A 23,162-nucleotide genomic window follows, 5' to 3' on the forward strand; every position below is an offset into this window, starting at 1 on the left:
ACAGTACTACAGCTTCTAATGACAGGATTTTTAGATTAGAAAATGTTGCTAAATAAATGAAACTCTTGAATTTAATCTTCCCACAGGATCTGGCAGGCATGTTGATCTAGGAAGTCACTAAACAGCGCACTGTCCAGTGATGTCTAAGCTATTGGCCAGGACATGCTACAGACCAGAAATATTTTTTTAAATTTGGAGTTATCTGCCTCCTGAAAAAAAAAAAAGCATTGTTTTTATTAATGCACATTATCACTGCTGGAGGAGCTGGTTTTATAAATATGCACTAACATTTTAGATTATTGGATCCAGGAAGGTTTGGATTCCAACTGATTTTAGCCAATGTTGCTTATCATTGAAACATTATTTCACTCATGGATGATCTTAATTGTATTATTTACAGCAAGTCCTCTTTTACAACAAACAGGCTAGGAACCAATACATGTATGTTGGTACAAAAAGGGTTTATTACAGGACAATGGGACCTCTCCATAAACACTGTACAGGATCTACTTGGGGTGGGAGGGAGGGGAAAAAGGATTCAGTTTGCCACAACTAGGGCTGGGTGGTACCAAACACTAGTAAGTGCACTGGTCATTCTTCCCCCTAATAGAAAGTCATGTAGAAGGCTTCACAGGACTAGTACATAGTAATCCTGTAATGTCCTTTTGGTTGCACTAAATGACCCTTCACAGCTGGCACAGATGTTCCTCTGTACCAGTGACCTGTTCGTCAACATACATACGAAAATGTCTCCACTCACCCCCATGGGCTCTTCTTCAATGCCTACTTCCATACGCTATCAATCAAATAGGGATCCTGCTCAAGGGATAATCCTTTGCGGTATCTGCAGTGTCCAAAGACGTATGTGCACAACACAAAACAGTTCAGAAACGATATGCTAGCCGGGTTGAGAGCATTCATTAGCAAGTACTCAAAAAGAAACTAGCATGATACTTGCACAGAAAAAAAATTAACCAGGATACTAACATTTTCTCACCAAATCACCACTGAAAAAATAATTGCAACTAGAAAAAGAATTATGGTGTGAGAAGTATTCATATGCCAGTAGCACAAGCCAGCAAAGTCTCTAAAGTATCCTAATATGTGAAGAGTCCTATCCTCTCACATTCCAGAACTCCTCACATTTGAAACAAGGGGGGAGATAAAGGGAATTACTGTAGTTTATGAAACTAATTTTATCAAACTTTGTGATTAGTTTTAAGCCCTCTATCACCTTCACAACTAGACACAGAAATAACTAGCTCATGTTCAATGCCAATAATTTTCCTTTTAATCAGCATTGAACACGATTTCCAGCCAGTCGCTCAAAGATGGAAATAAAACACAAAGCTGGTAACTTACATATCAAAGCAGAAATCTGCAAATCCTTCTGCAAGGAACAGTACCAACCAGAGAAAATATTTTCTCCAGCATGAAGCTGAATTGTATTTGCTTCAACGCTAACTAGCCAGTGCCACAACACACTACAATTCCCATGGGACTCTTCTCCAGGATACACCCAGGAGGTCAATTAAGCCCCAGGGCACGAGTTGCTCAACACAGGAAAGCCTATAAAATAACCTTCTGATATTCCTCTTGCAGTAACAACCCAGTACCAGCACTAGCAAGCACAAGCACCTTGTAATTGTTCTGGACAGATACCATAATAAAAAAAAAAAAAAAAAAAAAAGGTGTCACATCAATGCTGGCAAAGCAGTGAAGAAGGGGGGTGGGGGGGGGGGGGGGAGGGGAAGAATCTTGTGCCTGTTTGTATGCAACACTGACCACATGAAACATCAGTAGCTGCTAAGGATGTTCATCTTACAATATCTGCAGGCTGCAATACCTTTTATTGAACCAAAAGCACAATTTATATTGGTTTTGTACATGCACTTTCAAGATCACATGTGTCTATTTAGTCTCTGAAGTTCATGTGCAAAAAAGCTGTACAATTTTCAACTTGGATCAATCAAAATATCCAAGCCTTCAAAGAATCTAGTTTCCATGCCCAATACATCTACTAGAAGTTGTCATTACAGAAGTGTCCATCTTTACAGAAATCCAGATCACAGCCACTGGGAATTTCAGAAGAGCTCTTCCCTAGCTATTATTCTGATCCTGAAATCAGGCAAGCAGCAAAGAATTGCCCCATGAGAAAACTGAAGGGGACGGGGGAGAGGTGAGAAGATTTCCAGAAAGGTAAGAATGATTGTGATGAGGGATGTTTGGCCGATCAATGATAAAACAAGAATTCTACAATAGACAGTAATGTCCTGAAACTAATTTTAGAGACTGGAGGGAAATGCAAGGGTTTAAGAAATCCTAACACATTGCCCAGTTGCAGGTAACTATCTTCCTAAATTTTATTCTCTGGCACTAGATGATGTCTTTCACCTAAACAGGTGAGATATTCGCTAAATAAATGAATTCCCACAGCTTCCATCATCAAACATGCTTGAGCCCCAGCACTTTCCAGTGGCTGACACTAGTCAAGAATATCCAAAATAAGTTTCACTGCAGACCATGCATGCCTTAGGGATCTTAGCTGCACAAACAATTCACAGCCTTCCTCTTAACATACACCCTAAGATAACCACATCAGATTCAAGAAAAGCAAGAAAGAAACCAACATACTTTAAGGCTGGAAAATGTGAATGGGTAGTGAGATAACAAGGTCAACCTGCACATCTGACGAGCAGTAACGCACGGTCATGTGATCTTGTCTAGCAAATCTGTTTTAGTCAACCCATCCATTTTAGAAGATCAAACTTTTATCTAGTCTTATTTGTGGACCATTAAACCTCTGCACCAAACCCTATAACAGACTGAAGGCATTTTGTTATCAAGCAGCCACTTTGTATTAATAAGGAAAAGAAAAGAAAAAAAAAAAAAAAGACATGAAAGAGTAATTTTCTAAACTCTGAGCACTATAAACAAGGGGGGGGTGGCAGAGAAGCCCTGAAAATACAACCTGCCACCCTGGCTTGCAGCAGGATGAGTAAGTGAGAAATTGCACACCACACATGCAGCTGCTGAACAGAGAACACAGTATATTTACAGATATGATTCTTGTTTGCATAATAAAAGGTTACTTCCTGGAAGAGTGTCTGGCTAACTATTTTTACATTTCACAAACAAAAAAAAACCCCACCAGAATGAAAAATCAAACCAGAAAAAAAAAAAAAAAAAAAAAAAAGGACACTTCCAGAGTGAGATTCATGGAAGACACGAACTTTTCCCAGTTTTGCACTTGCCATCCATATGCCCCCACCTCCCTCCCCCAAACACCCCCCCACACACACCTCCGCAGGTTCCCTCCAACCAATGCTGCGAATCACTAATCAACCTAACTAGATATCTATACAATTAAATAGCTACAGGAACCATTTATACATTTTAAGTGACTATGCTTTTTGACAAGGAACATTCAAAAAACTTCTTTCACTTTTCCACAGAATGAACATAGCTCCATTTTTTTACTAAGAGATCTTTCTCTGTGCCATTCCCTGCTTCCCAACCTCAAGCTGCTTTCTTCAAAAATCTGCCCTTAAAATGTTATTTCACAGCAGAGACTAAATTTAAGCCGATAGGCTCTCAAAAAGGCCTGGGTCTTTCAGGATAACCACATGAATATTCCTGCATACATTTGGTTTGAGATCCAGATTAATCTGCATAGCTTGGTCACCTAGAAAGCCAGGCCTGTTTGTGGTCCTTAAGGAGTCTGTGGTCTAGGAGGAGCTCCGATAAGGATCGGTACAGGAATATCCCTGCTTTCCTTAGACTCAGGAAGACAGGAGTGGCCTGATAAAAGCAGTTTCCAAAACCTATCATCAATATCTTCCCATTAATTGGAACAAAAAAGTAGGATCTTTGTGTGTGATTTACATTGGCAGCCAAATTAGCTATATTTTCCCTAGCACCAATAGTTTGAACCCTAAAAAGCTCATCTTTGCTTTGGAAGAATAAAGACAGAATTGGGAGACCTCCATTTTCACCCTAGAAATAATTTTCTGGCCCAGTATCTCTAAAGCTGAACAAGTGCCAATGAGGACCCCAATAAGCCACAGCTCAGAGCACAGCGTTCTGGTGGTCAATCTGGGCTTAAAATCACAAACTTATTTACATATGAACACCCAGACAATTTGAGCAAAACCTAGTTTATACTGGAGGACAGAGACAGCACCAGAGAGTCAAAACCCCCTCTCAAAGTGTGTCATTTTATATTATGCACCGTACAGGAAGCTAGAAATAATTCCCTGTGGCATTTTCACTGTGCTTTACTCAAGACAGCCCTTTTGTAAATTTCTGGTTATAAGTTTTTTTTTATATGTCCATGGCTCTGGTGATCACAGTGTACAGCACTGGAAGGCATTCTTCCTTGTAAGTCACTATATCGCAGAGTAAGAGGCTCCTGCACATGTTTACACTGCATGAGAAAAGCGGATTTAAAGATGGTCAGTTTGACACAGGAAAACAGAATTAGTCCTAGTATTCTAGACTACCACACTTCTGGTGATGCAAGAGAAAAAGCATTCACTGTAAAAACTCAGAATCCCTGCCACATGCAGCCTAAAAAAATGCTCAGATATTAAGTGCCCGATCTACATGAGGCCGTTTACATATGCATTAACTTTGGAACTATGGGGGAGGAGGAACAGGGGTTTCTTTGTTCTGACTGCACAGTGCAGCATCTGCAGCTAAAGACTTGCAGTCTAGTGTTTAAAAGTGAAATGCAAATTACAATTTAAATACTATAACTCTTCCCTAATGCTACAATTCCGGCAAATACCATACTTTTGAAAGGACAATCTGAACCTCAAGTAGGAAAGATCAAAGAGAACCTGGCCATTCAATAAACATGACCTTATGAACACAGCCTTTACCTCTACAACTCTCTACAGGAGAGCCCTCCCCTCATTCCCTTCCCCTACCCCGATTTTAGTGTGACCCTCCAAACCTGCATTGTTTTTTGTTTTATTGCATGAATACTACTCAGCTTATTTCAAACACCCAAGACTTTCTCTGCCATGGACTTGGGAAGCATCTCTCAGAAAACGGCAGGAAAGTGCCCCTCTCAATCCACAACTGTTTAAGATTTCCTTTCACGAAGAATCTTGTGCTTTAATCCACCCGCCCACATATATGTATATATCAAATATCAAATACACACACGCATGTGTGTATTTGATATCTATATATGTATATAGATATAAACAACCTCTAAAGCACCAAAACAGCAGCAGTTATAGTCAAAGATTCTAAGCCACAAGTTACATTCCCTCCCCAGCCTCCTCTCATTTAAAATAAATCAAACCCTGAAAAAGAACAATTTGGGTCCCAGACCCCCTCTGATAACCTGGAGAAGTGAACCTGCACGTTTTGCATATTTAAACCTTACAGAAACTCTCCCATATGGATGAGTGCTAGAACGTTTTGTTGGTAAAAACACACAGAGCAAGTGTTAAATGAAATTGCTGAATAGAACCCTACTCCAACAGAGTCTTCTATATGAAATTACAAAAAAATCCCCACATATAAAGGCTCTCTTGTCATCCTCCAGAAAACAGAAAGGACAAATTGAAAGCAGAACATAGAAAAGCTAAGGTTTCGGAGGTTACAAGTAAAATATAAAATAGCATTTGCACAATAGCTTGGCTAGACGTATGGACAATCCAAGGGTCATGGATACAAAGATAAGGCAATTTAAGGTGACCAAATACTTTGGTCATAGCACTTGAAAAGGAATTTGTTTCCCCATCTTTCAAATGAATGCATTTCATATATATATTTATTTATTTATATATAGAATCTGTATTTTTTTTTTAATTTTTGTTAAAAAGTATTGCATTGATAATACACATTTTATCAAGGCATGATGGCTTTGGGTATACCTTATTACGGTAGGGTTGGAGGAGGGATAGGAGGAGAAGAAATTCATGGAGACCAACTCAGGAGTTCCCCAGTCATTACATATAAGACCTAGGGTCCATACAATGTCCTGAATTTGCAGAACAGGTGAGGAAGGAACAGTTCCTGCATATGCCAACACACTTGCTATGAACTATGGATAAGTTTATCTCCCCTCTCCCCCCCCAGGTCCCTCGGCTCCACACTATTTTTCTTCACCCCAGATTTAGATACAAGGGTCTTTCTCTCAGAACCCATTGCCACTGATGTTGATGGACTGGAGATCTGCCACCTGCATGACATTGATACCACTGTTGGCCAGGCGTGCGATGCCCTCTGGGGAGAGGGCCTCCATGGCTACCATGCCAGTGGCTGTGATGAGAGCCTGTGGTGTTGGTGTAGAAGCTGTGCTGCCATCTGAGCCAGCCCCAGTGTCCATAGGGACTGTAGTCATCGTCACTGTGGTGCTGGGATTTCCCTTCTTATTTTGGTGGGTCTTGATGTGCTTGGACAGGTGGTCACTCCTCATGAAACGTTTGGGGCACTCTGGGCAGGCAAACTTTTTCTCACCTAGAAGCCAGAGAAGAAAAAAAAAAAGTTAAGGATTTTTTTTTTTCCCTGTGCTCATGGAAGGAACAAACTAACACCATAGCTAAAAATACAGCGAGTTTGCTTACCGTAAACTGGGTTCTCCATAGACAGCAGGTTGAATAAGCCATGACACTTGGGTGACATCAAATGGGCCCATTTCTGTAGTTCAGTGTTTTCTCTACGAAGCATGCATGGGAATTATCACATGCACACTGTCTCGTGAGCCCCTCAGTCTATTTGCAGAGCTTAGCTTCAATTGAATGAGAAGCAACTATACTTTGAGACAAAGTTGAGCTATCAGACGAATCCAGATTGAAGGCTGAACATTTAGGAGGTACCAGAGGACGGGAAAAATGCAAGTGATAGCCAAGGACCTAGCAGTTCTTGGTGATTATCTTTCTTTCCTCAGAATCAGCTGAATTCTTCCCATAACAGAAAGGGATGTGGTGCTGACACGAACACCCATCAAAAACTCAGCTCAGACTTTGGTTTAGCCTTTTGCGGTACTTTTGGCTGTTTCTGTTCCTGTGGGCATGCTTGCACCGGAAACTACAGTTGTGGTAGAGCATGTGGGGCCTGGAAACACTGAAAAGAATGGAAGGTGCATCTCTAAAGAAGGATCTTCTATAAGAGAAGTATGGGCGTCTTGAATTGGACGATTGCTCGGGACTGTATAGCTGCTTACTGTTTCTTATCTGGGTGACCTTTTCTCAGACTTTATTCCCAAAGAGGTAATCTCCTGCTCAAAGAACATCAGCCAGCTTCTCATGGACATTCTCCTGTAGGTCATTAGTCATGAGCCAGGCCATTCAGTGGGTTCTAATGGCTGCTATCTGGCAGCTATATTGAAGGTCTCTTATACCGACCAAATAAAAAGGCACTCATTCTTCTGTGTCCAAGACGGCATGATCAAAACCCTCTTGGCTGCCCCTTCAGAGACTACCAAGTATTTCAATTTTCCGTACGATCACGTAAAGTACTGAACCATGTAAAACTGATGGGGGCTGAGCACTGAACTTTGGAAGACTCTCTTACCAAAAGGATTCCAACAGTCCTTGCCCATATAGGGGTACTAGAGAAAAAAAAAAATTTTAGCAGCCCTTTTTAGGGCCATGGTCAAAGACTGATGGACTAGCTGCATCACCCTGAAACCGGGGGCTTGCTGAACCTTATATTTAAAGAGCCAACTTCCTAGTAACTGGAGAACATGATGGTGGATTATGCCACATAACATAAGACAAGAATAGCTGCTGGTTCAGATGGGGTCTTTGGGATTCAAAGAAGGCCGAAGTACTCCAAATAGCTGTTTTTGTCCCTCTGGGTATGAACTCTGATTACCTTGTACAATTTACCAAGGTAGTTGGTTTTGGCGAGATCTGATGGACAGGAATGATCTGGCAAATCATCTAAGCAGTCAGAAAGATTTCCTATATACCCTTACTCCAACTCATAAGCTGTGAGAACACTAACCCAGACCTTGATGAAGATGGCAGTAACTGGAGTGACAACCTTGGTTATCTCAGAGTAGAAAGTTCCCAGGAAAGGTCCAGGTCAGCCACATTCCCCCTAGTTCAATGTTTGAATACTGGACAGAGCCCTCAACGGAGGTGCATGGCCTGTCTGAACAGGGTAGGCTGACATTCACTGCCAGGGATACAGATAGACATCCTTGATGTCTATCTGTATCCCTATCTGTATCCCCTTCGTGGAAGCAATTTTGACAACTGAAAAAGGAACGATTTAAGTATGCCGTTCCTATCACTGACCAAAAAGGTAAAGAAATTCTTCACCAGTTCTGAGATCTGATCCACGAAACTATTGTTTCCTTTGAGCAGAGTTGGAAAGAGACATTCCTCTTCAGAGACCAGAGTATGATCATCTTCCTGCAATGCTTGAACTAGACTGCAGCAGCCTCTGAGAGGTCCACTGCAACACGTAACTCATTGGTTCTGGGGGTTCCAGCTACAGGATAGGGGATTTGCCTGTGTGAACCTCAGGATCCAAAAGGCCTGACTGGTCTGCGATCCTGGAAGGTGAAACAGGAATAAAGGCATTTTCTGACCCAAGAAGGAAGAGGAAATTTGAAAAGTATCCCCCTCCTAGACCATCCAAATCCAGGGGAGCACTAATTGGGGATTCACACAAGACCTTCTGTGTCAAATATGTCAGTTGCTTTGATACCAACTGCAGCGGCTGCTCTGCTGGCATCAGGTGTGTCGATGGCGCAGAGGGTACTGATTGATGCTTTCCCTCAGTGCTACAGAGCCTCTTGAAGGAGAGGAGACTTGGAAATATGATGCACAAAGACTCCAGTGCCCCAAGTTTTTGTGCCTTACTCAATCTTGTGCCCATGGTGGGTCCAGAATCCAGCACTATGGGTGGGGGAAGACCTGAATGAAGAGCTCCTGGAAGATGATTGCTTTGTCTACCTGCTGAATGATTGAGTTCTGCCATCTTTATAGCCTGGTTCCATGGGGCCCTGGGAGACACATGCTCACAAAATCGTCAGAAATGTGATCAGGGCTCAGGCATCAGTAATGGACCTGAATGGCTATCAGTGATCGACATAGTCCAGCTGCACACACAGTCCCTTGAAGCCACTGGGAGAGTCCCCCTTCATTAGCATAACTTTTTTGTAGCACTGAAATATGCTTTTGAGGGGCTACAGAGGCAGCAAAGATACAAAAAATTGCAAGAAAGGAAAAAATAGAAGAGGCCTAACAATGAAATGTTTGTTTTGAGAGAGTGAGAGCAAGAGAACATATCTGTGCAGAAGTATGGACAAAGACTGAGTGGCTAACGAGGCAGTGCATGCGTAGGATCTCCCATGCATGCTCAGTAGTAAAAAAATTATCGAGCTAGACAGATGGGTCTGTTCTGAGTTGTTGGATGTCATTCACATGTTATGGCTAATTCAGCACTACTTGTTAACTGAGAACAACATGATCAGAACTTTGTGAACTTAAGTACTTCAGTTCAAAGCAGATCAATCACTTGCTGCACTGACTGCTGTTCTTGTGCTGGGACCCAACATAAATTTCAATGTTTGACATGCAGCACCCCACATGCAGGGCCAGCACGGCCATTAGGTGAACTTTGGCAGTCCCCTAGAGAGCCAAGCCGCAGGGGGCGCCGAAGAGCAGCCACGTGGTGACGCAAGTGGGGCCTAAGCACACAGTCAGCCGCCAAAAACAGGTGGGGGCGGGCAGCGCAAGGGTCGCCTAGGGTGCCCAATACCCTTGTATCGGCCCTGCCCACATGCTACAGTACACTTCAATTCTGACCTGAATCAACAGTGTCAAACTGTGTGGACAAAATTAGCTTAAATCTTCATATGCACTAAGCACAATGTCAAGGCTTCCTATGATAAATAATGATACTTTTACCACATGCACATTACAAATTCTACCTTACAATTATTTCTGCAAACTCTTAAGCTGTTGCCTCATGATCATTCAAAGCTCCTGAATGCATCCACATCACAACGTAATATTCTTTGAGTAGATAAATGTCCGAGGAGTGTGTGTGTTGGAGGAGGGGGCAGGGATCTCCAAAATGCTGGCTGGTTCATGCTTCAATAACATGTTAAAACTGCAAAGAACTTGGGAGCTCTTTTATGGCCCAAATTTTTTTGCAAGAGTACACCTTTGAAGATTAATATTGTGATGCTCCCTTCCAATGGATTCTAGTGAAGGCTTATAACAACTGTCCTAGTCTTGCTTTCTAAAATGGAGAAATTACTACTTACCTGATAATTTCCTTTTCTTTAATAAGGACAGGTGGATCCACAACCAGTGGGTTATGCACCTCTACCAGCAGATGGAGATGGAGCAAAGCTGACAATAAGGTATTTATACCCCTACACTGACATCAGCCTTCCAGTATTCTTTACAAAAGCCTGTGGACAAACACACACAACTTGATTAACAAGAAAATACTGAGCTCACACAGAGTGTAACACTAGTCTAGGGACTGGAGTAACATCAATAACCCCTGGAATACACAACCATCCAGCAACCAAGTGCAGGAAGGTGAATCCACCTGTCCTTAAAGAAAAGGAAATTATCAGGTAAGTAGTAATTTCTCCTATCTTAGCATACGGACAGGTGGGATCCAGAACCAGGAGGCTGCCCGCAATCCAATCAACAATGCAAGGGTAAAGGTTGTGTCCTCCTGGGCATGCACATTCAGAAAAGGGGTGGTAAGGAGGACATGTCACAGCTCAGCACATGTTGACGGGAAACAAAAAATGTAATCTCCGCCTATGACGCTGCCTGAGCCCTAGTGGAATGAACACTAACTCGACCAGCCAACGGCTGCACGGCATCCACATACTTGGCCGTGACTACCTCCTTAATCCAGTTGGCTATTGTAACCCACAACACCAGCTCACCCTGTTTACTCCCCTCGTGAAGAATAAACAGGCAAGCCGTCTTCCTGTGAGGTTTGGAAACCTCCAAATACCGCAAGATATGCCCTCTTGACATCCAAGGGCCAAAACAGGCGATATTCCTCTGCATCTCTTACCCTGTCCAGAGACGGCAGGGAACGTAACTGACTCAAGTGAAAATCAGAGACCACTTTTGTCAAAACAAAAACCAAAAACAAACAGTACGAAGCTGTATTGCCCCTGGAGTCACCTGTAGAAAGGCTCCCAGCAAGACAAGGCCTTAAGTTCTGATACTCTATGCAAATTGTCACAAGAAACACCATTTTCAAGGTCAGTAACCTCAAGGAGAGGCTACGCATACATCGAAAAATGGGGCCCGCCAAAAACCAAAAACTAGATTAAGATTCCACAAAAGCACTGATGACCACAAGGGAGGATGAAGATGCTTCACTCCTTGTAAGAAATGAGCCACATCTGGATGAATCGACAAGGGTCCATCATCCACCTGACCTCAGAACAGGCAAGAGCCGCCACCTGTACCTTTAAAGAATTAAGGGCCAACCCTTTACTCAATCCATCCTGCAAGAATTCCAAAACGAGTGGGATCTTAACAGAACAAGGAAGAACCCTTCTATCATCACTTCAAGCATCATTCGCCAACCTGCACATAGGCTAAGGAAGTGGAGAAATTTCTTGCTCATATCAAGGTGGCAATCACTGCAGTAGAATATCCAGGCTTCAGCAACAGAGCCCTTTCAAGGGCCATACTGTTAGAGAAAATAGATAGAGAAATAGAGTAGGATCTTGTGAAGAACAGGCCCCTGCTATAGCAGATCCCTATGAACCAAAAACAGAGCGAAGAGTCCGCTAGGAGCCTTCTCAAATCTGCATACCTCTGTCTCCTGAGTCCATCTGGTGCCACCAGAAAACACCATTCCCGAGTGACTTTTGATCTTCGAAACATTCTGCCCAACATGGGCCACGTGGGAAAGGCACAAAACAGTTTCCTTCTGGCCACTCCTGTGCGAGGGCATTGATTCCTAAGGATTTTTTCATCTCTCCTGCAACCTAAAATAGTGAGGAACCTACGCATGTGAGAAGTCACCAGAAGGTCCAGAAAACAGAAGGCCCCAGTGATCCACGAGCTGGAACACCCCATTTGACAATTCCCATTCTCCTCGATTTTACTGCTAAGAAAGCCGGCTCTTACATGGTCTTACCTGCAATGTGTGAGGCTGAGATCTCCTGAAGATGCACTTCGCCAAGTCCATAAGTGGGGCTATTTCCTGCGACACTTCTGTACTTACAGTGCCCTTGTGCTGTCAATTCCTGACAGTGAGCTCTCTAACCCTGGAGGCTCACATCCATTGTGAATACTAGCCAGTACAGTGATCTTAGGGAAACCCCCTTTCTTAGACGATCCGCTTGTAATCACCACTGTAGTTGTATGCAAGTTTCCATCAGAAGAAGCCGAATTGCATGGTCCTGAGTGTGGGCTCCAATGAACCAGCAATGTGAACCTCCAGGGTTGCTGCCATCAATTTATTTATTTTATTTAAAAGATTTTGTATACCGTCGTTCGAAAATACATCACAACGGTTTACAGAGGATAACATAAAAACACAGGGTATACATTAGAGTTTATAAAATATAAATTGTTACACTAAGTAGGGGAGGATACAGCTGCTTAAAAGGAAATACAAAGATAATGGCAACCTTTTGGTTCTAGATGTTAATGACCTTTTTCTAGATTGTCTGTATAGACTCGTCTTTAGATCTTTTTAAAATTTTTTAAACTATGTTTAGAGTTAATTCAGCAAGCATGGTGTTCCAAAGACTGGGTCCTGCAATGGAGATGATTCTCTAGCGCACCAAAGTCAGATGGGTTGTGTTACAGAAGGGATCTGAAGTAGCCCTTTATTTGCCGATCTCCGTGTTCTGTGTGGGGTGTGTAATCGGATTGAGAAATTCAGCCAGTTTTCTGCCCAAAAATTGCTTTATGAAGGATACAGCAGGTTTTGTAACATTCTTTGTGTAATTGGGAGCCAGTGTAAATTTATCAAAATTGGTGTAGTGTGATCACGTTTTTTGCAGTTTGTTAGAACTCTGGCTGCAGAATTCTGGAGTACTTGCAGCGGACGTAGGGTGGTTTGTGGGAGTCCCAGAAGTAGGGAATTACAATAGTCTAGGGCCAAGAAAATTAGAGCTTGTAGCACTGAGCGAAAATCATTAGCTTCAAGCAAAGGGTTTTAGCCATCTTAGAACTAACAGTTTGTAATAGCCTTCTCTCAGTTTTGTAGAAATATGTTTTTAAAAGTTTAACTGACAGTCAATTATCCCTAAATCTCTGACTGATTCTGCAAGAGTTAACTTAATGTTGTTTGGCATGTTAAGAGTATTATTAGCAATGTTTTTTGGTTTCCTATCCAGTAATATGATCTCCATTTTTTCCATATTTAGAGCGAGTTTCATATGACTAAGAAGTTGTTTGATTGAGGTCAAGTAAATGGTGATTAGTTTGAAGGTCTGTTCTAAGTTGTCTGAAACGTGGACAAGTATCTGAATGTCATCAGCATATATGTAAAAATTCAGACTGAGGCCGCCTAGGATGTGACAGACGGAGTAAGTAAATGTTAAACAGGGTTGCCAACAATGCAGTCTTGGGATACACCAGTCTTGAGCTTAATCTTATCAGAGAGCGTATTGCCTATCTTGACTTGGAAAGACCTCTGTTGAAGAAAGGAAGCGAACCAACTGATTGTGTTTGTTAATTCAATTTCTTTCAATCTTGTTAATAGAATGTCATGATTCACCTGTAGATAAGACCACACTGTCAGGCATATAGTGTTCATGAATAGATGCACCTGCACCATCAGCCTCTGAATACAGCCTTCTGGCAGGAACACCCTGCCCTGCTTCTTGTTGAACTGAACACTGAGATACTCTAAGAAGATTGCTCTCGGCCAGGTTCGTAGCCCAACCGAGCTCCTGCAATACAGAAATCACCTTGCGTAAGACCTGAAGGTTCTTTTTTTTTTTTTTTTTTTTTTTAAGACTCTTGGCCTAAATGAGCCGATTGTCTAAGTATGGGCGAACCAGAATCCCATCCTCTCTCAACTTTGCCGCCGCCACCACCACCATAACCTTGGAAAATGTTCTGGACGCAGTGACCAAAACAGATAATGTCGTCCAAAAACTGCGAAACACACAAATCGTTGATGCTCAAGCCGAATGGGAATATGAAGGTATGCCTCTGACAAGTCCAGAGACTTCAGAAACTCTTCTGACTGAACTGCCATCATCACTCAGCATATTTATTTATTTATTTAAAGTCTTTTCCATACCATCGCTAAGTTATATACCATTGCAACGGTTTACATGTAGGCACATAAGTAAGTTTGGAGTAAGCGTACTATAGTACATTCTAACAGGTGCCATTAAGTTTCGGTTACATTAAATCATAAAAATATGTACAAATGTTTAGTGATGTAGGTTCTGGCCAGGTGTACCTAGAAGGTACTTTTTACAGGTCAAAAAAAAATAAATTCACATTTACATAAGGCTTCTATGCAAAAACAAGTCACCTGGAAATGACGGTGACCCTCTTGAAATCTAGGATGGGCGAAAAGAGCCCCATTTCTTGGGCACAACAAAATAAATGGAGTATCGGCCTGCATTTTCTTGTGACATGTTATTGGAACTACAGCCCGCAGGCTGAGCCGCCTTAACAATGTACACTCCATTGCCTATCTCTTCTGTGGAGAGTTGCGGGTTCACACCATGAAAATGTCCTGATAAACACTGCAAAGCTCCAGGCATAGCCATCTCTTCTCACCTCCAGAACCCTACTGGATCTGACATGATCTTGACCAACCTCCGATAAAAAAAAAAGAGAGAGACGACCCCCTATCTCCTGCTCCTGGAGTAGGCATATCTTCATTGGGAGGCTGAGGGGGCTCAACTACCTGAGGCTGCGCCTCATCTGGACTGCCTGGAACGAAAGGACTGAGACCTACCCAAAGGTCGAGTGCTCTGAAAAGTCGCTCCTCTATATGGTAAAAAATATTTGAAACCCTTAGAACCACCATTGTGTTGAAGTGTGGCGTCTTTCTTATCTTCTGGTATCTGAGGGTGGGACTCACCCCACTTATTGGCCATTTTTTTTTTTCAGTTCACTTCCAAACAAAAGTGAACTTACAAAAGGCAATTTCATAAGGTTAGACTTCGAAATTGCATCGGCTGACCAACATCTAAACCATAGCCGATGCCTGGCCCCATTACTGAAGACAGCCCTCAGGTTGACGTACGGATCAAATCGCAACCCACATCTGCCAAGGTGACGGCTGCTGGTTTCATCACTGTCCTGGAATTCACAACAGCTTCATCGACCTCCTGAGAGATAAACAAACAAGAGTGAGCCCACCAGGGAACAAGCAGCTCATTGCCATCGCTTCAAATGCCTGCTCAAGGATAGGCTCAATTCTCCTATCATGTGTATCTTTCAAGGCCGCTCTCCCTTCTACGGGGGAAGTCATCCTCTTGGTTAATGGCACATGCAATTGCAACACTTACGGAAAATGCAATTGCTCTCTCGCAGCTGGATTCAGGGGGTACAGCCCTTCCAAAGCTTGTCCTCCTTTAAAATTAGCTTCCAGGGTGCCCTATTCAAGATCAATCAATTCTTGAATGGGGTCCTTAATAGGGAAGAAACATGAGGCTTTACGCAAAGAAAATCAAAATGAGATTTTTTTTTGGCTCAGACATGGATTCAACTCCCCGGTACTCCCTGAATCTTCAATGTCTGGAAAATCAGAGCTGGTAACTCATCTCTATGAAAAAAACGCAACATAGTTCTATACGGCTCCAATTCCAGAGGAATTTCCCCATCCTCCAAGGAGTAAAGATCAGCATCATCATTCGTGCCATCTGGGTCCTTATCAGGGAGATCCGCAGCAGGTCTAGGTGTACTCAGGCGCTTACCCGCAGCACTAGGTGTGCAGGAATCTACAGCCTGCAGTTCTAAACCGTTAAGACCAGGGGGCATCAGTCCTGTGCTCACTGAACTATCTTCCCCCTGTGAGAAATCAGTTAGAGCCCCAAAATCAGGCGACACCTCTGACAGCTTTTTTTTCCCATTCCCATATCAAGCTGGGAGGAACTGAAGCAATTCTCCTTGAGCCTCCAAACAGCGCTGACAGAAGTTAGAGAGAACACCAGGCTGAGATGCCCAAATATGGCAAGCAGCACAAAGGGCAAGATGCTCCGGCTTCTTTGCTATTGTCACTTTTATCAGATGTTCTAACAGGTGTCTGATAATAGTGCGCCCAGCTGTGTTAGCACTGCAAAAAAAGCTCCCAAAATTTATATACCCAAAAATTAGGCACTCAAGCAGTGTCTCAATAAGGGCACAAAACTGAGCTCCCACCAGGACACTCAGACAGTGCGCATAAATAAGTGCACACATGTGCGTGCGCACACAACTAAATGCCCAGGCAGTCGATCCCATGCGCCCAACCAGGCATCCAAACTGGACACACAGCTGAGTGCACAAGCACGAACAGACATAATTGAAGAGGGCAGTCTAATGCGCAAGAAAAGCCGTGTGAAAATGCCACGCCGGCCTTCCATGCGGCGAACTCAAGTCTGAGAGCAGGGCCTAGCCAAACACGCTGCTCACCCCCACCAAGCTGCTCACGTCCCCTAAGCTCCCTTGGAGGCAGGAACGAGTGTTGGATTGGCACCTGATTTCAGCCCATCTGGCTGAATACAAGGTCAGTCTCTGGCTGCGGGGGATGAGGGCAAGGACCTTCACCACCATGCTCAGCTTCCTGTACCGGGTTGCCTTTCAGCTGTGGTTTTTTTTTTTTCCAGATAAGTCCACGCCGGCGGAAAACCAGCTACTAGACCAAAGGATATTACCTCAGGAATTCTTGACTGAGGGAGGGACCATATGGTATTACCACAGGAGAGCAGGGTGAATAATTTTCCTTTTCTACTTTAAAATTTTTAAGCAAATCCCCAGTAGGAAGATGCACATCCACCATCTGTTGGAGACAAAGAATACTGGTGGGCTGACGTCAGTGCAGAGGCATATATACCATGATGTCAGCTTTGCTCAGTCTTATCTGCTGGTAGAGATGCTTAACAGACTCTGGATCTACCTGTCCATATGCTACGAAATTGGGGCTTGTTTAGACTCATTTTATTTCTATATATACACACGTATATATTGTCTAACAGTACAGACTAATCCAAGCAAAGTGAGGAAACTAAGAAAAAATATTCTAGCAATATAAGGAAGATCTAGATATAAGGATTAAAGTAACAGCAACAGCCGAGAAACAAGCAAGTGCTGGGTTTACGAGGTAAGAAGGCAGCACTATGGCTTAATCTGGAAAGAGGGAATGGAACAATTCTTATATTGGTGTTATGAGACCTCCATCACAGACAGAGGAGATGGACAAATTTAATGGAGGATATTCACAGGATTGCTATGAAAGGGGAGGTGTTTCTGCTAGGTGATTTATTTATATATTGTTACAGCATTTTGACAATCAAGCATAAAATAGTAAACTATAAAAGAGAAAGGGGATTTTAATCTTCCAGATGTTGATTGGGACATGCCAACTGCAGTATTTTCTAGAAGCAGAGATCCTGGATTCTCTGCAAGGAGTTCTGTCAATTGGTAACAGAACTCACAGGGAGGGGGCTATACTGGCAGAGGCAAACCTAGAGTTCGTGGCACCTGGGGCAGATACTTCTTTGTCACCTCCCATATATCATTTTAAAATTTCCTAAACATCAATAAAATATTTCAAAACAGTAGACATGAAATAACACCCAATAATTAAAACTAGTGAGGATTTTAAAAATCTCCCGCTCTGCATATCTGTCATCCTAAGATTGTTGTAGAGCGAGGGCACACACACACACACACACTTTCTCTGTACCTATCTCTCACATCACATGCTTCCTCCATCTCTCTCTGTCAAACACACACAGGCTTCCTCTGTATCTCTCTCACACGCTAGCACATACACATACATGCTTCCTCTCTCTCTCACACACGCACACAAAAACTGAACTGGAAATCACAAGCCAGATGCTGAATGCAGTGCAACAATAGAAAAGCAGAAAATCACTCATCCTCAAAACAATATAATCAAGAAATATAAATCAATCAAGTGCCTCTGCGGGATGTAATAAAGGCCGCGTATGTAAATTAGGTGTGCACAGAAAACCTGCGCTGATGTGAAATCTGTGCGGAAAAGCATGCACAGCCCTATGTAATAAACCGCGCACAAACCAGTGCCAAAACCTGTTTTAATGTGGTGACTCACAAGTGATTCTCGGGGTGGGGGGGGAGGGGAGGAAGCCTTCCCCTTTTAATAAAACCATGAAAAAATTACTGGTCCGGGAGTGGAACTGAAGGCAGGTGGAGCAATGTCTATCCCCTTCATGTTCTGTCTCAACTGCATGGCAGCTGTTTCGGTGGAGGCCGGTAGGCACGGGGTAATGCAGAAGAGATTTTTTTCTGCCGACCTGCGGATTGAAACAAACATCCGGAAAAAGTAAAGGTAATCCATGATTACCGCACAGCTGCATGGACAACTACACTAATGCCAGCAAAACCGGTCTCCAGACATGCACTTTAACTGAACTCCTGCCTTGACCCAGATGCTAAAAAAAAAAAAAACCAAAACAAAAAACCCATGGGCAATAACCCACACTAACCGATGTGTGCCTTACTGATTAGCTTGTGAATAGTTAATTTGTCTCATTTGCATTCACTAGTGTTAAACCAGCCGCATGTTTTTAAGTGGGTTTCTGCACATATTTTTGCCACACTGAATACGTTACTACATACCCCCCCTAAAGCTAGCATGGGAAGTACGCATAAAAACCTGGGGCAGCTTTAATGCTGCTTATTACATTGACCCCAACTGTTGTAAGCATTTCAGTTTGCTTGTCAGGGAGACAGTAGTATACATGGAATGCTATACCTCTCCATTTCACACACATGGATTTCTATCGACAGATATGCTGGAGTGCAGTTTGCATCCTGCAAAAAGTTTATCCTACTTTACGATGTCTTCCTTAACAAATAGTGCTCTCTCACTCAATTTGATCTTTCCTGTCAATTTGATTTTGTACCCTGGAATAACACCCAATTGGTTATCTTCTTTTCATCGGGTCTCTCATATGCCTTTTATGTGCATAACTTCACTTAGTACCATATATTTTAACTTTCCAATTTTAATTTTATCTACATTTTTCATTCATATTAAAGTTTTTATTAGCAGCAGTTGATTCAGGTAAATTGGGAGTATTTATATTTGTCTGCTCTTCAACTGAAGCCCCTACATTATTTCATCTTTAATCATGTCTTCCCTAACAGGATAGTTAACTTTCTTAATTTAACAATACCCTTAGAAGATACCTCATGCTAAACCATGGGCTCGAGACTTTAAAAGCTGCCTGTACCTCATTTTTAGTATTAGCAGCCTGGTTCCACCTTGGTTAAGGTATAGCCCCCATCCTGTCAGAATACACTCTCCTTTTCACAAAATGTTCCCCCAACTCCTAATAAATAAAGTTCTCTTCCCTACATCAACTCATCCAGGCATTGAGACTCTGGAGTTCAACCTTCTTCTGGTCCTGCAAAGTAACGGAAGCTTATAATGGTTAATATATGTTGCACAAATACAGGACACACAACTTCACGTGTGTGTAAATTTCTTCATGGTATCAATGTAACCAGTGAACTCAGTGTAAAGCGGGGGGGGGGGGGGGGGAGGATTTAAAAAAATTAATAAATAAAATGACAAGCAGGGGCTAGAAAAGTCTAAGATTTCACACTCACCAGTGTGTGTGCGCTTGTGCCGCTGAAGCTCATCGCTCCGTGTGAAGCGTTTCCCGCAGTACACCCAGTTGCACACGAAAGGTCTCTCCCCCGTGTGCCACCGGAGGTGGGCTCGCAGATGGGAGGTCTTCCCGTACACCTTGCCACAGCCTGGCATATGACAGATGTGCTGCTTCTTTTTCCCTGGGTCCCCAGAGCCCCTGAGAAGAGTCCAAATGTGTAAAATCATGCTTCCCTGTTACTATTTATTTGCTGGTTAAAGAAACGGTGGAAGTTAAAACATTTCTACAGCATAATTATTACCATGGGGAGCCCTACTAGAGTCATATTAAAACTCTGTTATACCAGGAAGTTTACTGTATTAGTAGCGGATCAAGTCCCTCAGTAATATGTTAGAAATACAACAAAAGGATGTTTGCTTGCAATAAAGATCCAGACATTTCTAAAAACGCCAAGCTTACCTTCCGGTGGTGTAACTGTGAACTGTCTTCATGCTTACGTATGTTGTCAAACAGGTAAAGTGACATTTATATTTATATACACACACACACACATATGTAATAGTCCAACTTGTTCGGTAATATAGTGAAACAGGATCTTTGCTTACATCTTTCTCATTGCTCGGTACTACTGCAGCCAGTCAGTCATATCAAATCTAAGGTCTGACATTCTGAGTAGTGTGTCTCTACACTAATGTAACAGACACTAAGCCAGTTTTAAAATATTGCCAAGGCTCATTCTTAGAATCTATGTATTAAGAGTCAATGTTACCAACCGACATGAGAGAAGTCAGTCTTAACAAACCTAACAGAAATTTGAAGATGTTTTAAACCCCAGTAAATTCAACACGATTTAAAAAAACCCAACAAAACAGGGCCATTGCCCATTAAGAGTACGCTCCAAGCTACTAATTTCAGTGCATTAAAATAGTTTAGGCAATTTGGACTTGCAGGACTGGAAATATCAAACTTGGGTACCAGTTGATTTTTAGGAGTCTGAGAAAATATTTTTCTTAAAATTCACTTATTTTTTGTTGCTGTTTTGCTTGTTATTTTGTCTATATTTTTTTCCCTTTAATTTATTACATTTATAGGCTGCTAATACAGAGGCCCGCAGCGGCTTACACATAAACATACACAATAAAACATGAAATAAGGACATTAAACAATTTTAAAACATCAAAGCAATAGAATAGGAACATTAAAAGAGCAATGGAGAAATTACTTACCTGATACTTTCGTTTTCCTTAGTGTAGACAGACGGACTCAGGACCAATGGGTATATAGTGTACTCCTGATAGCAGTTGGAGACGGATCAGATTTCAATCTGATGTCAGCCCTAGAGATATACCCCTGCAGGATGTCATGCTCTTCAGTATTCTCTTCGAAAAGCAATTGTGGATATATGTGTGACTGAATAACCTGATTAACTTGGTTAACTTTGATTAACTTGCATAACTTTGTTAACTTGAACTGGTTGATGTTGTTATAGCTGGAGACCGCCAGTGCCCTCAACCAAGAAACGCTGACACCTGGTAGGTATGGGTGTCCTAATTAGAGGGAAGCTTGGCTTACCCGTGTTTGTCTTGTTCTCGGGATTGTCACCCGAGGTTTCCGTGATTGTTGACAGCTGTGGGCGGGATGCTGAGTCCATCTGTCTACACTAAGGAAAACGAAATTATCAGGTAAGTAATTTCTCCATTTCCTAGCGTATAGCAGGACGACTCAGGACCAATGGGATGTACAAAAGCTACTCCTGAACCGGGTGGGAGGCTGCCCGTGACCCACTTAGTACTGCCCTTGCGAATGCTGTGTCCTCCCGAGCCTGAACATCCAGGCGGTAGAACCTAGAGAAGGTGTGGATGGAGGACCATGTCGCTGCCCGACAGATCTCGGCGGGTGACATCCACTTGGTTTCCGCCCAGGACACTGCCTGGGCTCTAGTAGAATGGGCCTCGACTTGTAAAGGCGGTGGCTTGCCTGCCTTTACGTAGGCCGCCTTGATTACTTCTTTGATCCAGTGGGCGATGGTTGCCCGCGAGGTCGCTTCCCCTTGCTTCTTCCCGCTGTGAAGGACGAATAGGTGGTCCGTCTTTCGTACAGATTCTGTCCTTTCCAGGTATCGACTAGGAGTCTGCCAACGTTAAGGTGGCGAAGGCGGCGAGATGGTTTGGTTTAGATGGAAGTGAGAAACCACTTTTGGGAGGAAAGAGGGGACCGTGCATAGCTGAATGGATCCCGGTGTGAACCTGAGGAACGGTTCTCGACAGGACAGTGCTTGAAGCTTGGAGATGAGACGGACCGAAAAGACTGCCACTAGAAATGCAGTCTTAAAGTTTCCGTGTAAATACGTGCTCAAGAAAGGAGTAGATACCTTTATTCTTTTTTCTCCTGAACAGTTAAAGTCCTTTATTGATTTGAGAAAGCCAGCCACATAGACTCCCACAAATGTATGATTTTTTTTTTGTTTGCTGCATAGCGTGTAAAGGCCATTTTCCTTTTGAATATTTTATTTCCTGTAATTGTCTCTTAACATTCCATGGAGTTGTCCCATTAATATTATTGATTTTTGGGTAAATGGAAATATTTCGATAACAAAAGATGGTGAAGTAATGTGATAGGATTTAGTTTCATCTAGTTTTATTTTTTTTTGTTTTCCTTCTAATATTATAATTGGTTGTTCCATTTTCTGTATTGCAAAAATGATGAATTTTTGTAAACTGAAAAGCAGATAAAGAATTAAAAAAAGAAAAGAAATGCAGTCTTCAATGTTAGTAGTCAGAGGGACAGACCGTGGATGGGTCTGAAGAAGGCTCCCACTAGGAAGTCTAGGACTAGATTGAGATTCCATAGAGGCACCGGCCACTTTAGGGGTGGCTGGATCTGTTTGACCCCTTTCAGGAAGCGGGAGACGTCTGGGTGAGAGGCTAGGTTGCCGCCCTCCACCTTGGCTCTGCAGCATGCTGACGCGGCCACCTGCACCTTGATGGAGTTGAGAGACAACCCCTTCTGTAAGCCGTTCTGCAAGAATTCCAGAATTGTGGGAATATTGACTGTCCGTGGGTGGATATCGTGGTCTTCACACCAGGCTTCGAATATTCTCCATATCCTTATGTATGTTAGAGATGTGGAAAACTTGCGTGCTCTGAGTAGGATGTCAATCACTGCCCCTGAGTATCCGCTCTTTTTCAGGCGAGTCCTCTCAATGGCCAGACCGTAAGAGAGAATAGAGTTGGGTCTTCGTGGAGGATCGGGCCTTGCTGGAGCAGGTCCCTGTGCGGAGGTAGAGGGATAGGGCTCCTGTCCATATTCTTCGCATGTCTGCGTACCACGGCCTTCTCTGGGGCCACTAGAAGTACTGGTCCCTTGTGGTGTTCTATCTTGCGGATGATCCCACCCAGTAGCGGCCACG

The 23,162-nt window shown here is 42.8% G+C and overlaps 1 protein-coding gene across 2 annotated transcripts in view; it reads right to left on the reverse strand.

Moving 5' to 3' along the window:
- Positions 1-3,305: 3,305 nt before the first annotated feature.
- Positions 3,306-23,162, reverse strand: part of SP1 (Sp1 transcription factor) — a 98,158-nt gene continuing 78,301 nt past the window's right edge. The window contains exons 5-6 of one of the 2 annotated variants that reach the window (XM_029595215.1): positions 19,752-19,951; positions 3,306-6,477 (exon numbers count right to left, since the gene is read on the reverse strand). In XM_029595215.1, the coding sequence (XP_029451075.1) occupies positions 6,155-6,477; positions 19,752-19,951 (523 nt within the window). In that variant the 3' untranslated portion in view covers positions 3,306-6,154. Of the gene's footprint in view, positions 6,478-18,206; positions 18,431-19,751; positions 19,952-23,162 lie in introns of those variants that run through there. The other variant, XM_029595216.1, reaches the window with a different exon arrangement.

Source organism: Rhinatrema bivittatum, chromosome 3 (genome assembly GCF_901001135.1).
Source record: "Rhinatrema bivittatum chromosome 3, aRhiBiv1.1, whole genome shotgun sequence".
In the NCBI taxonomy this organism is placed as follows: domain Eukaryota; kingdom Metazoa; phylum Chordata; class Amphibia; order Gymnophiona; family Rhinatrematidae; genus Rhinatrema; species Rhinatrema bivittatum.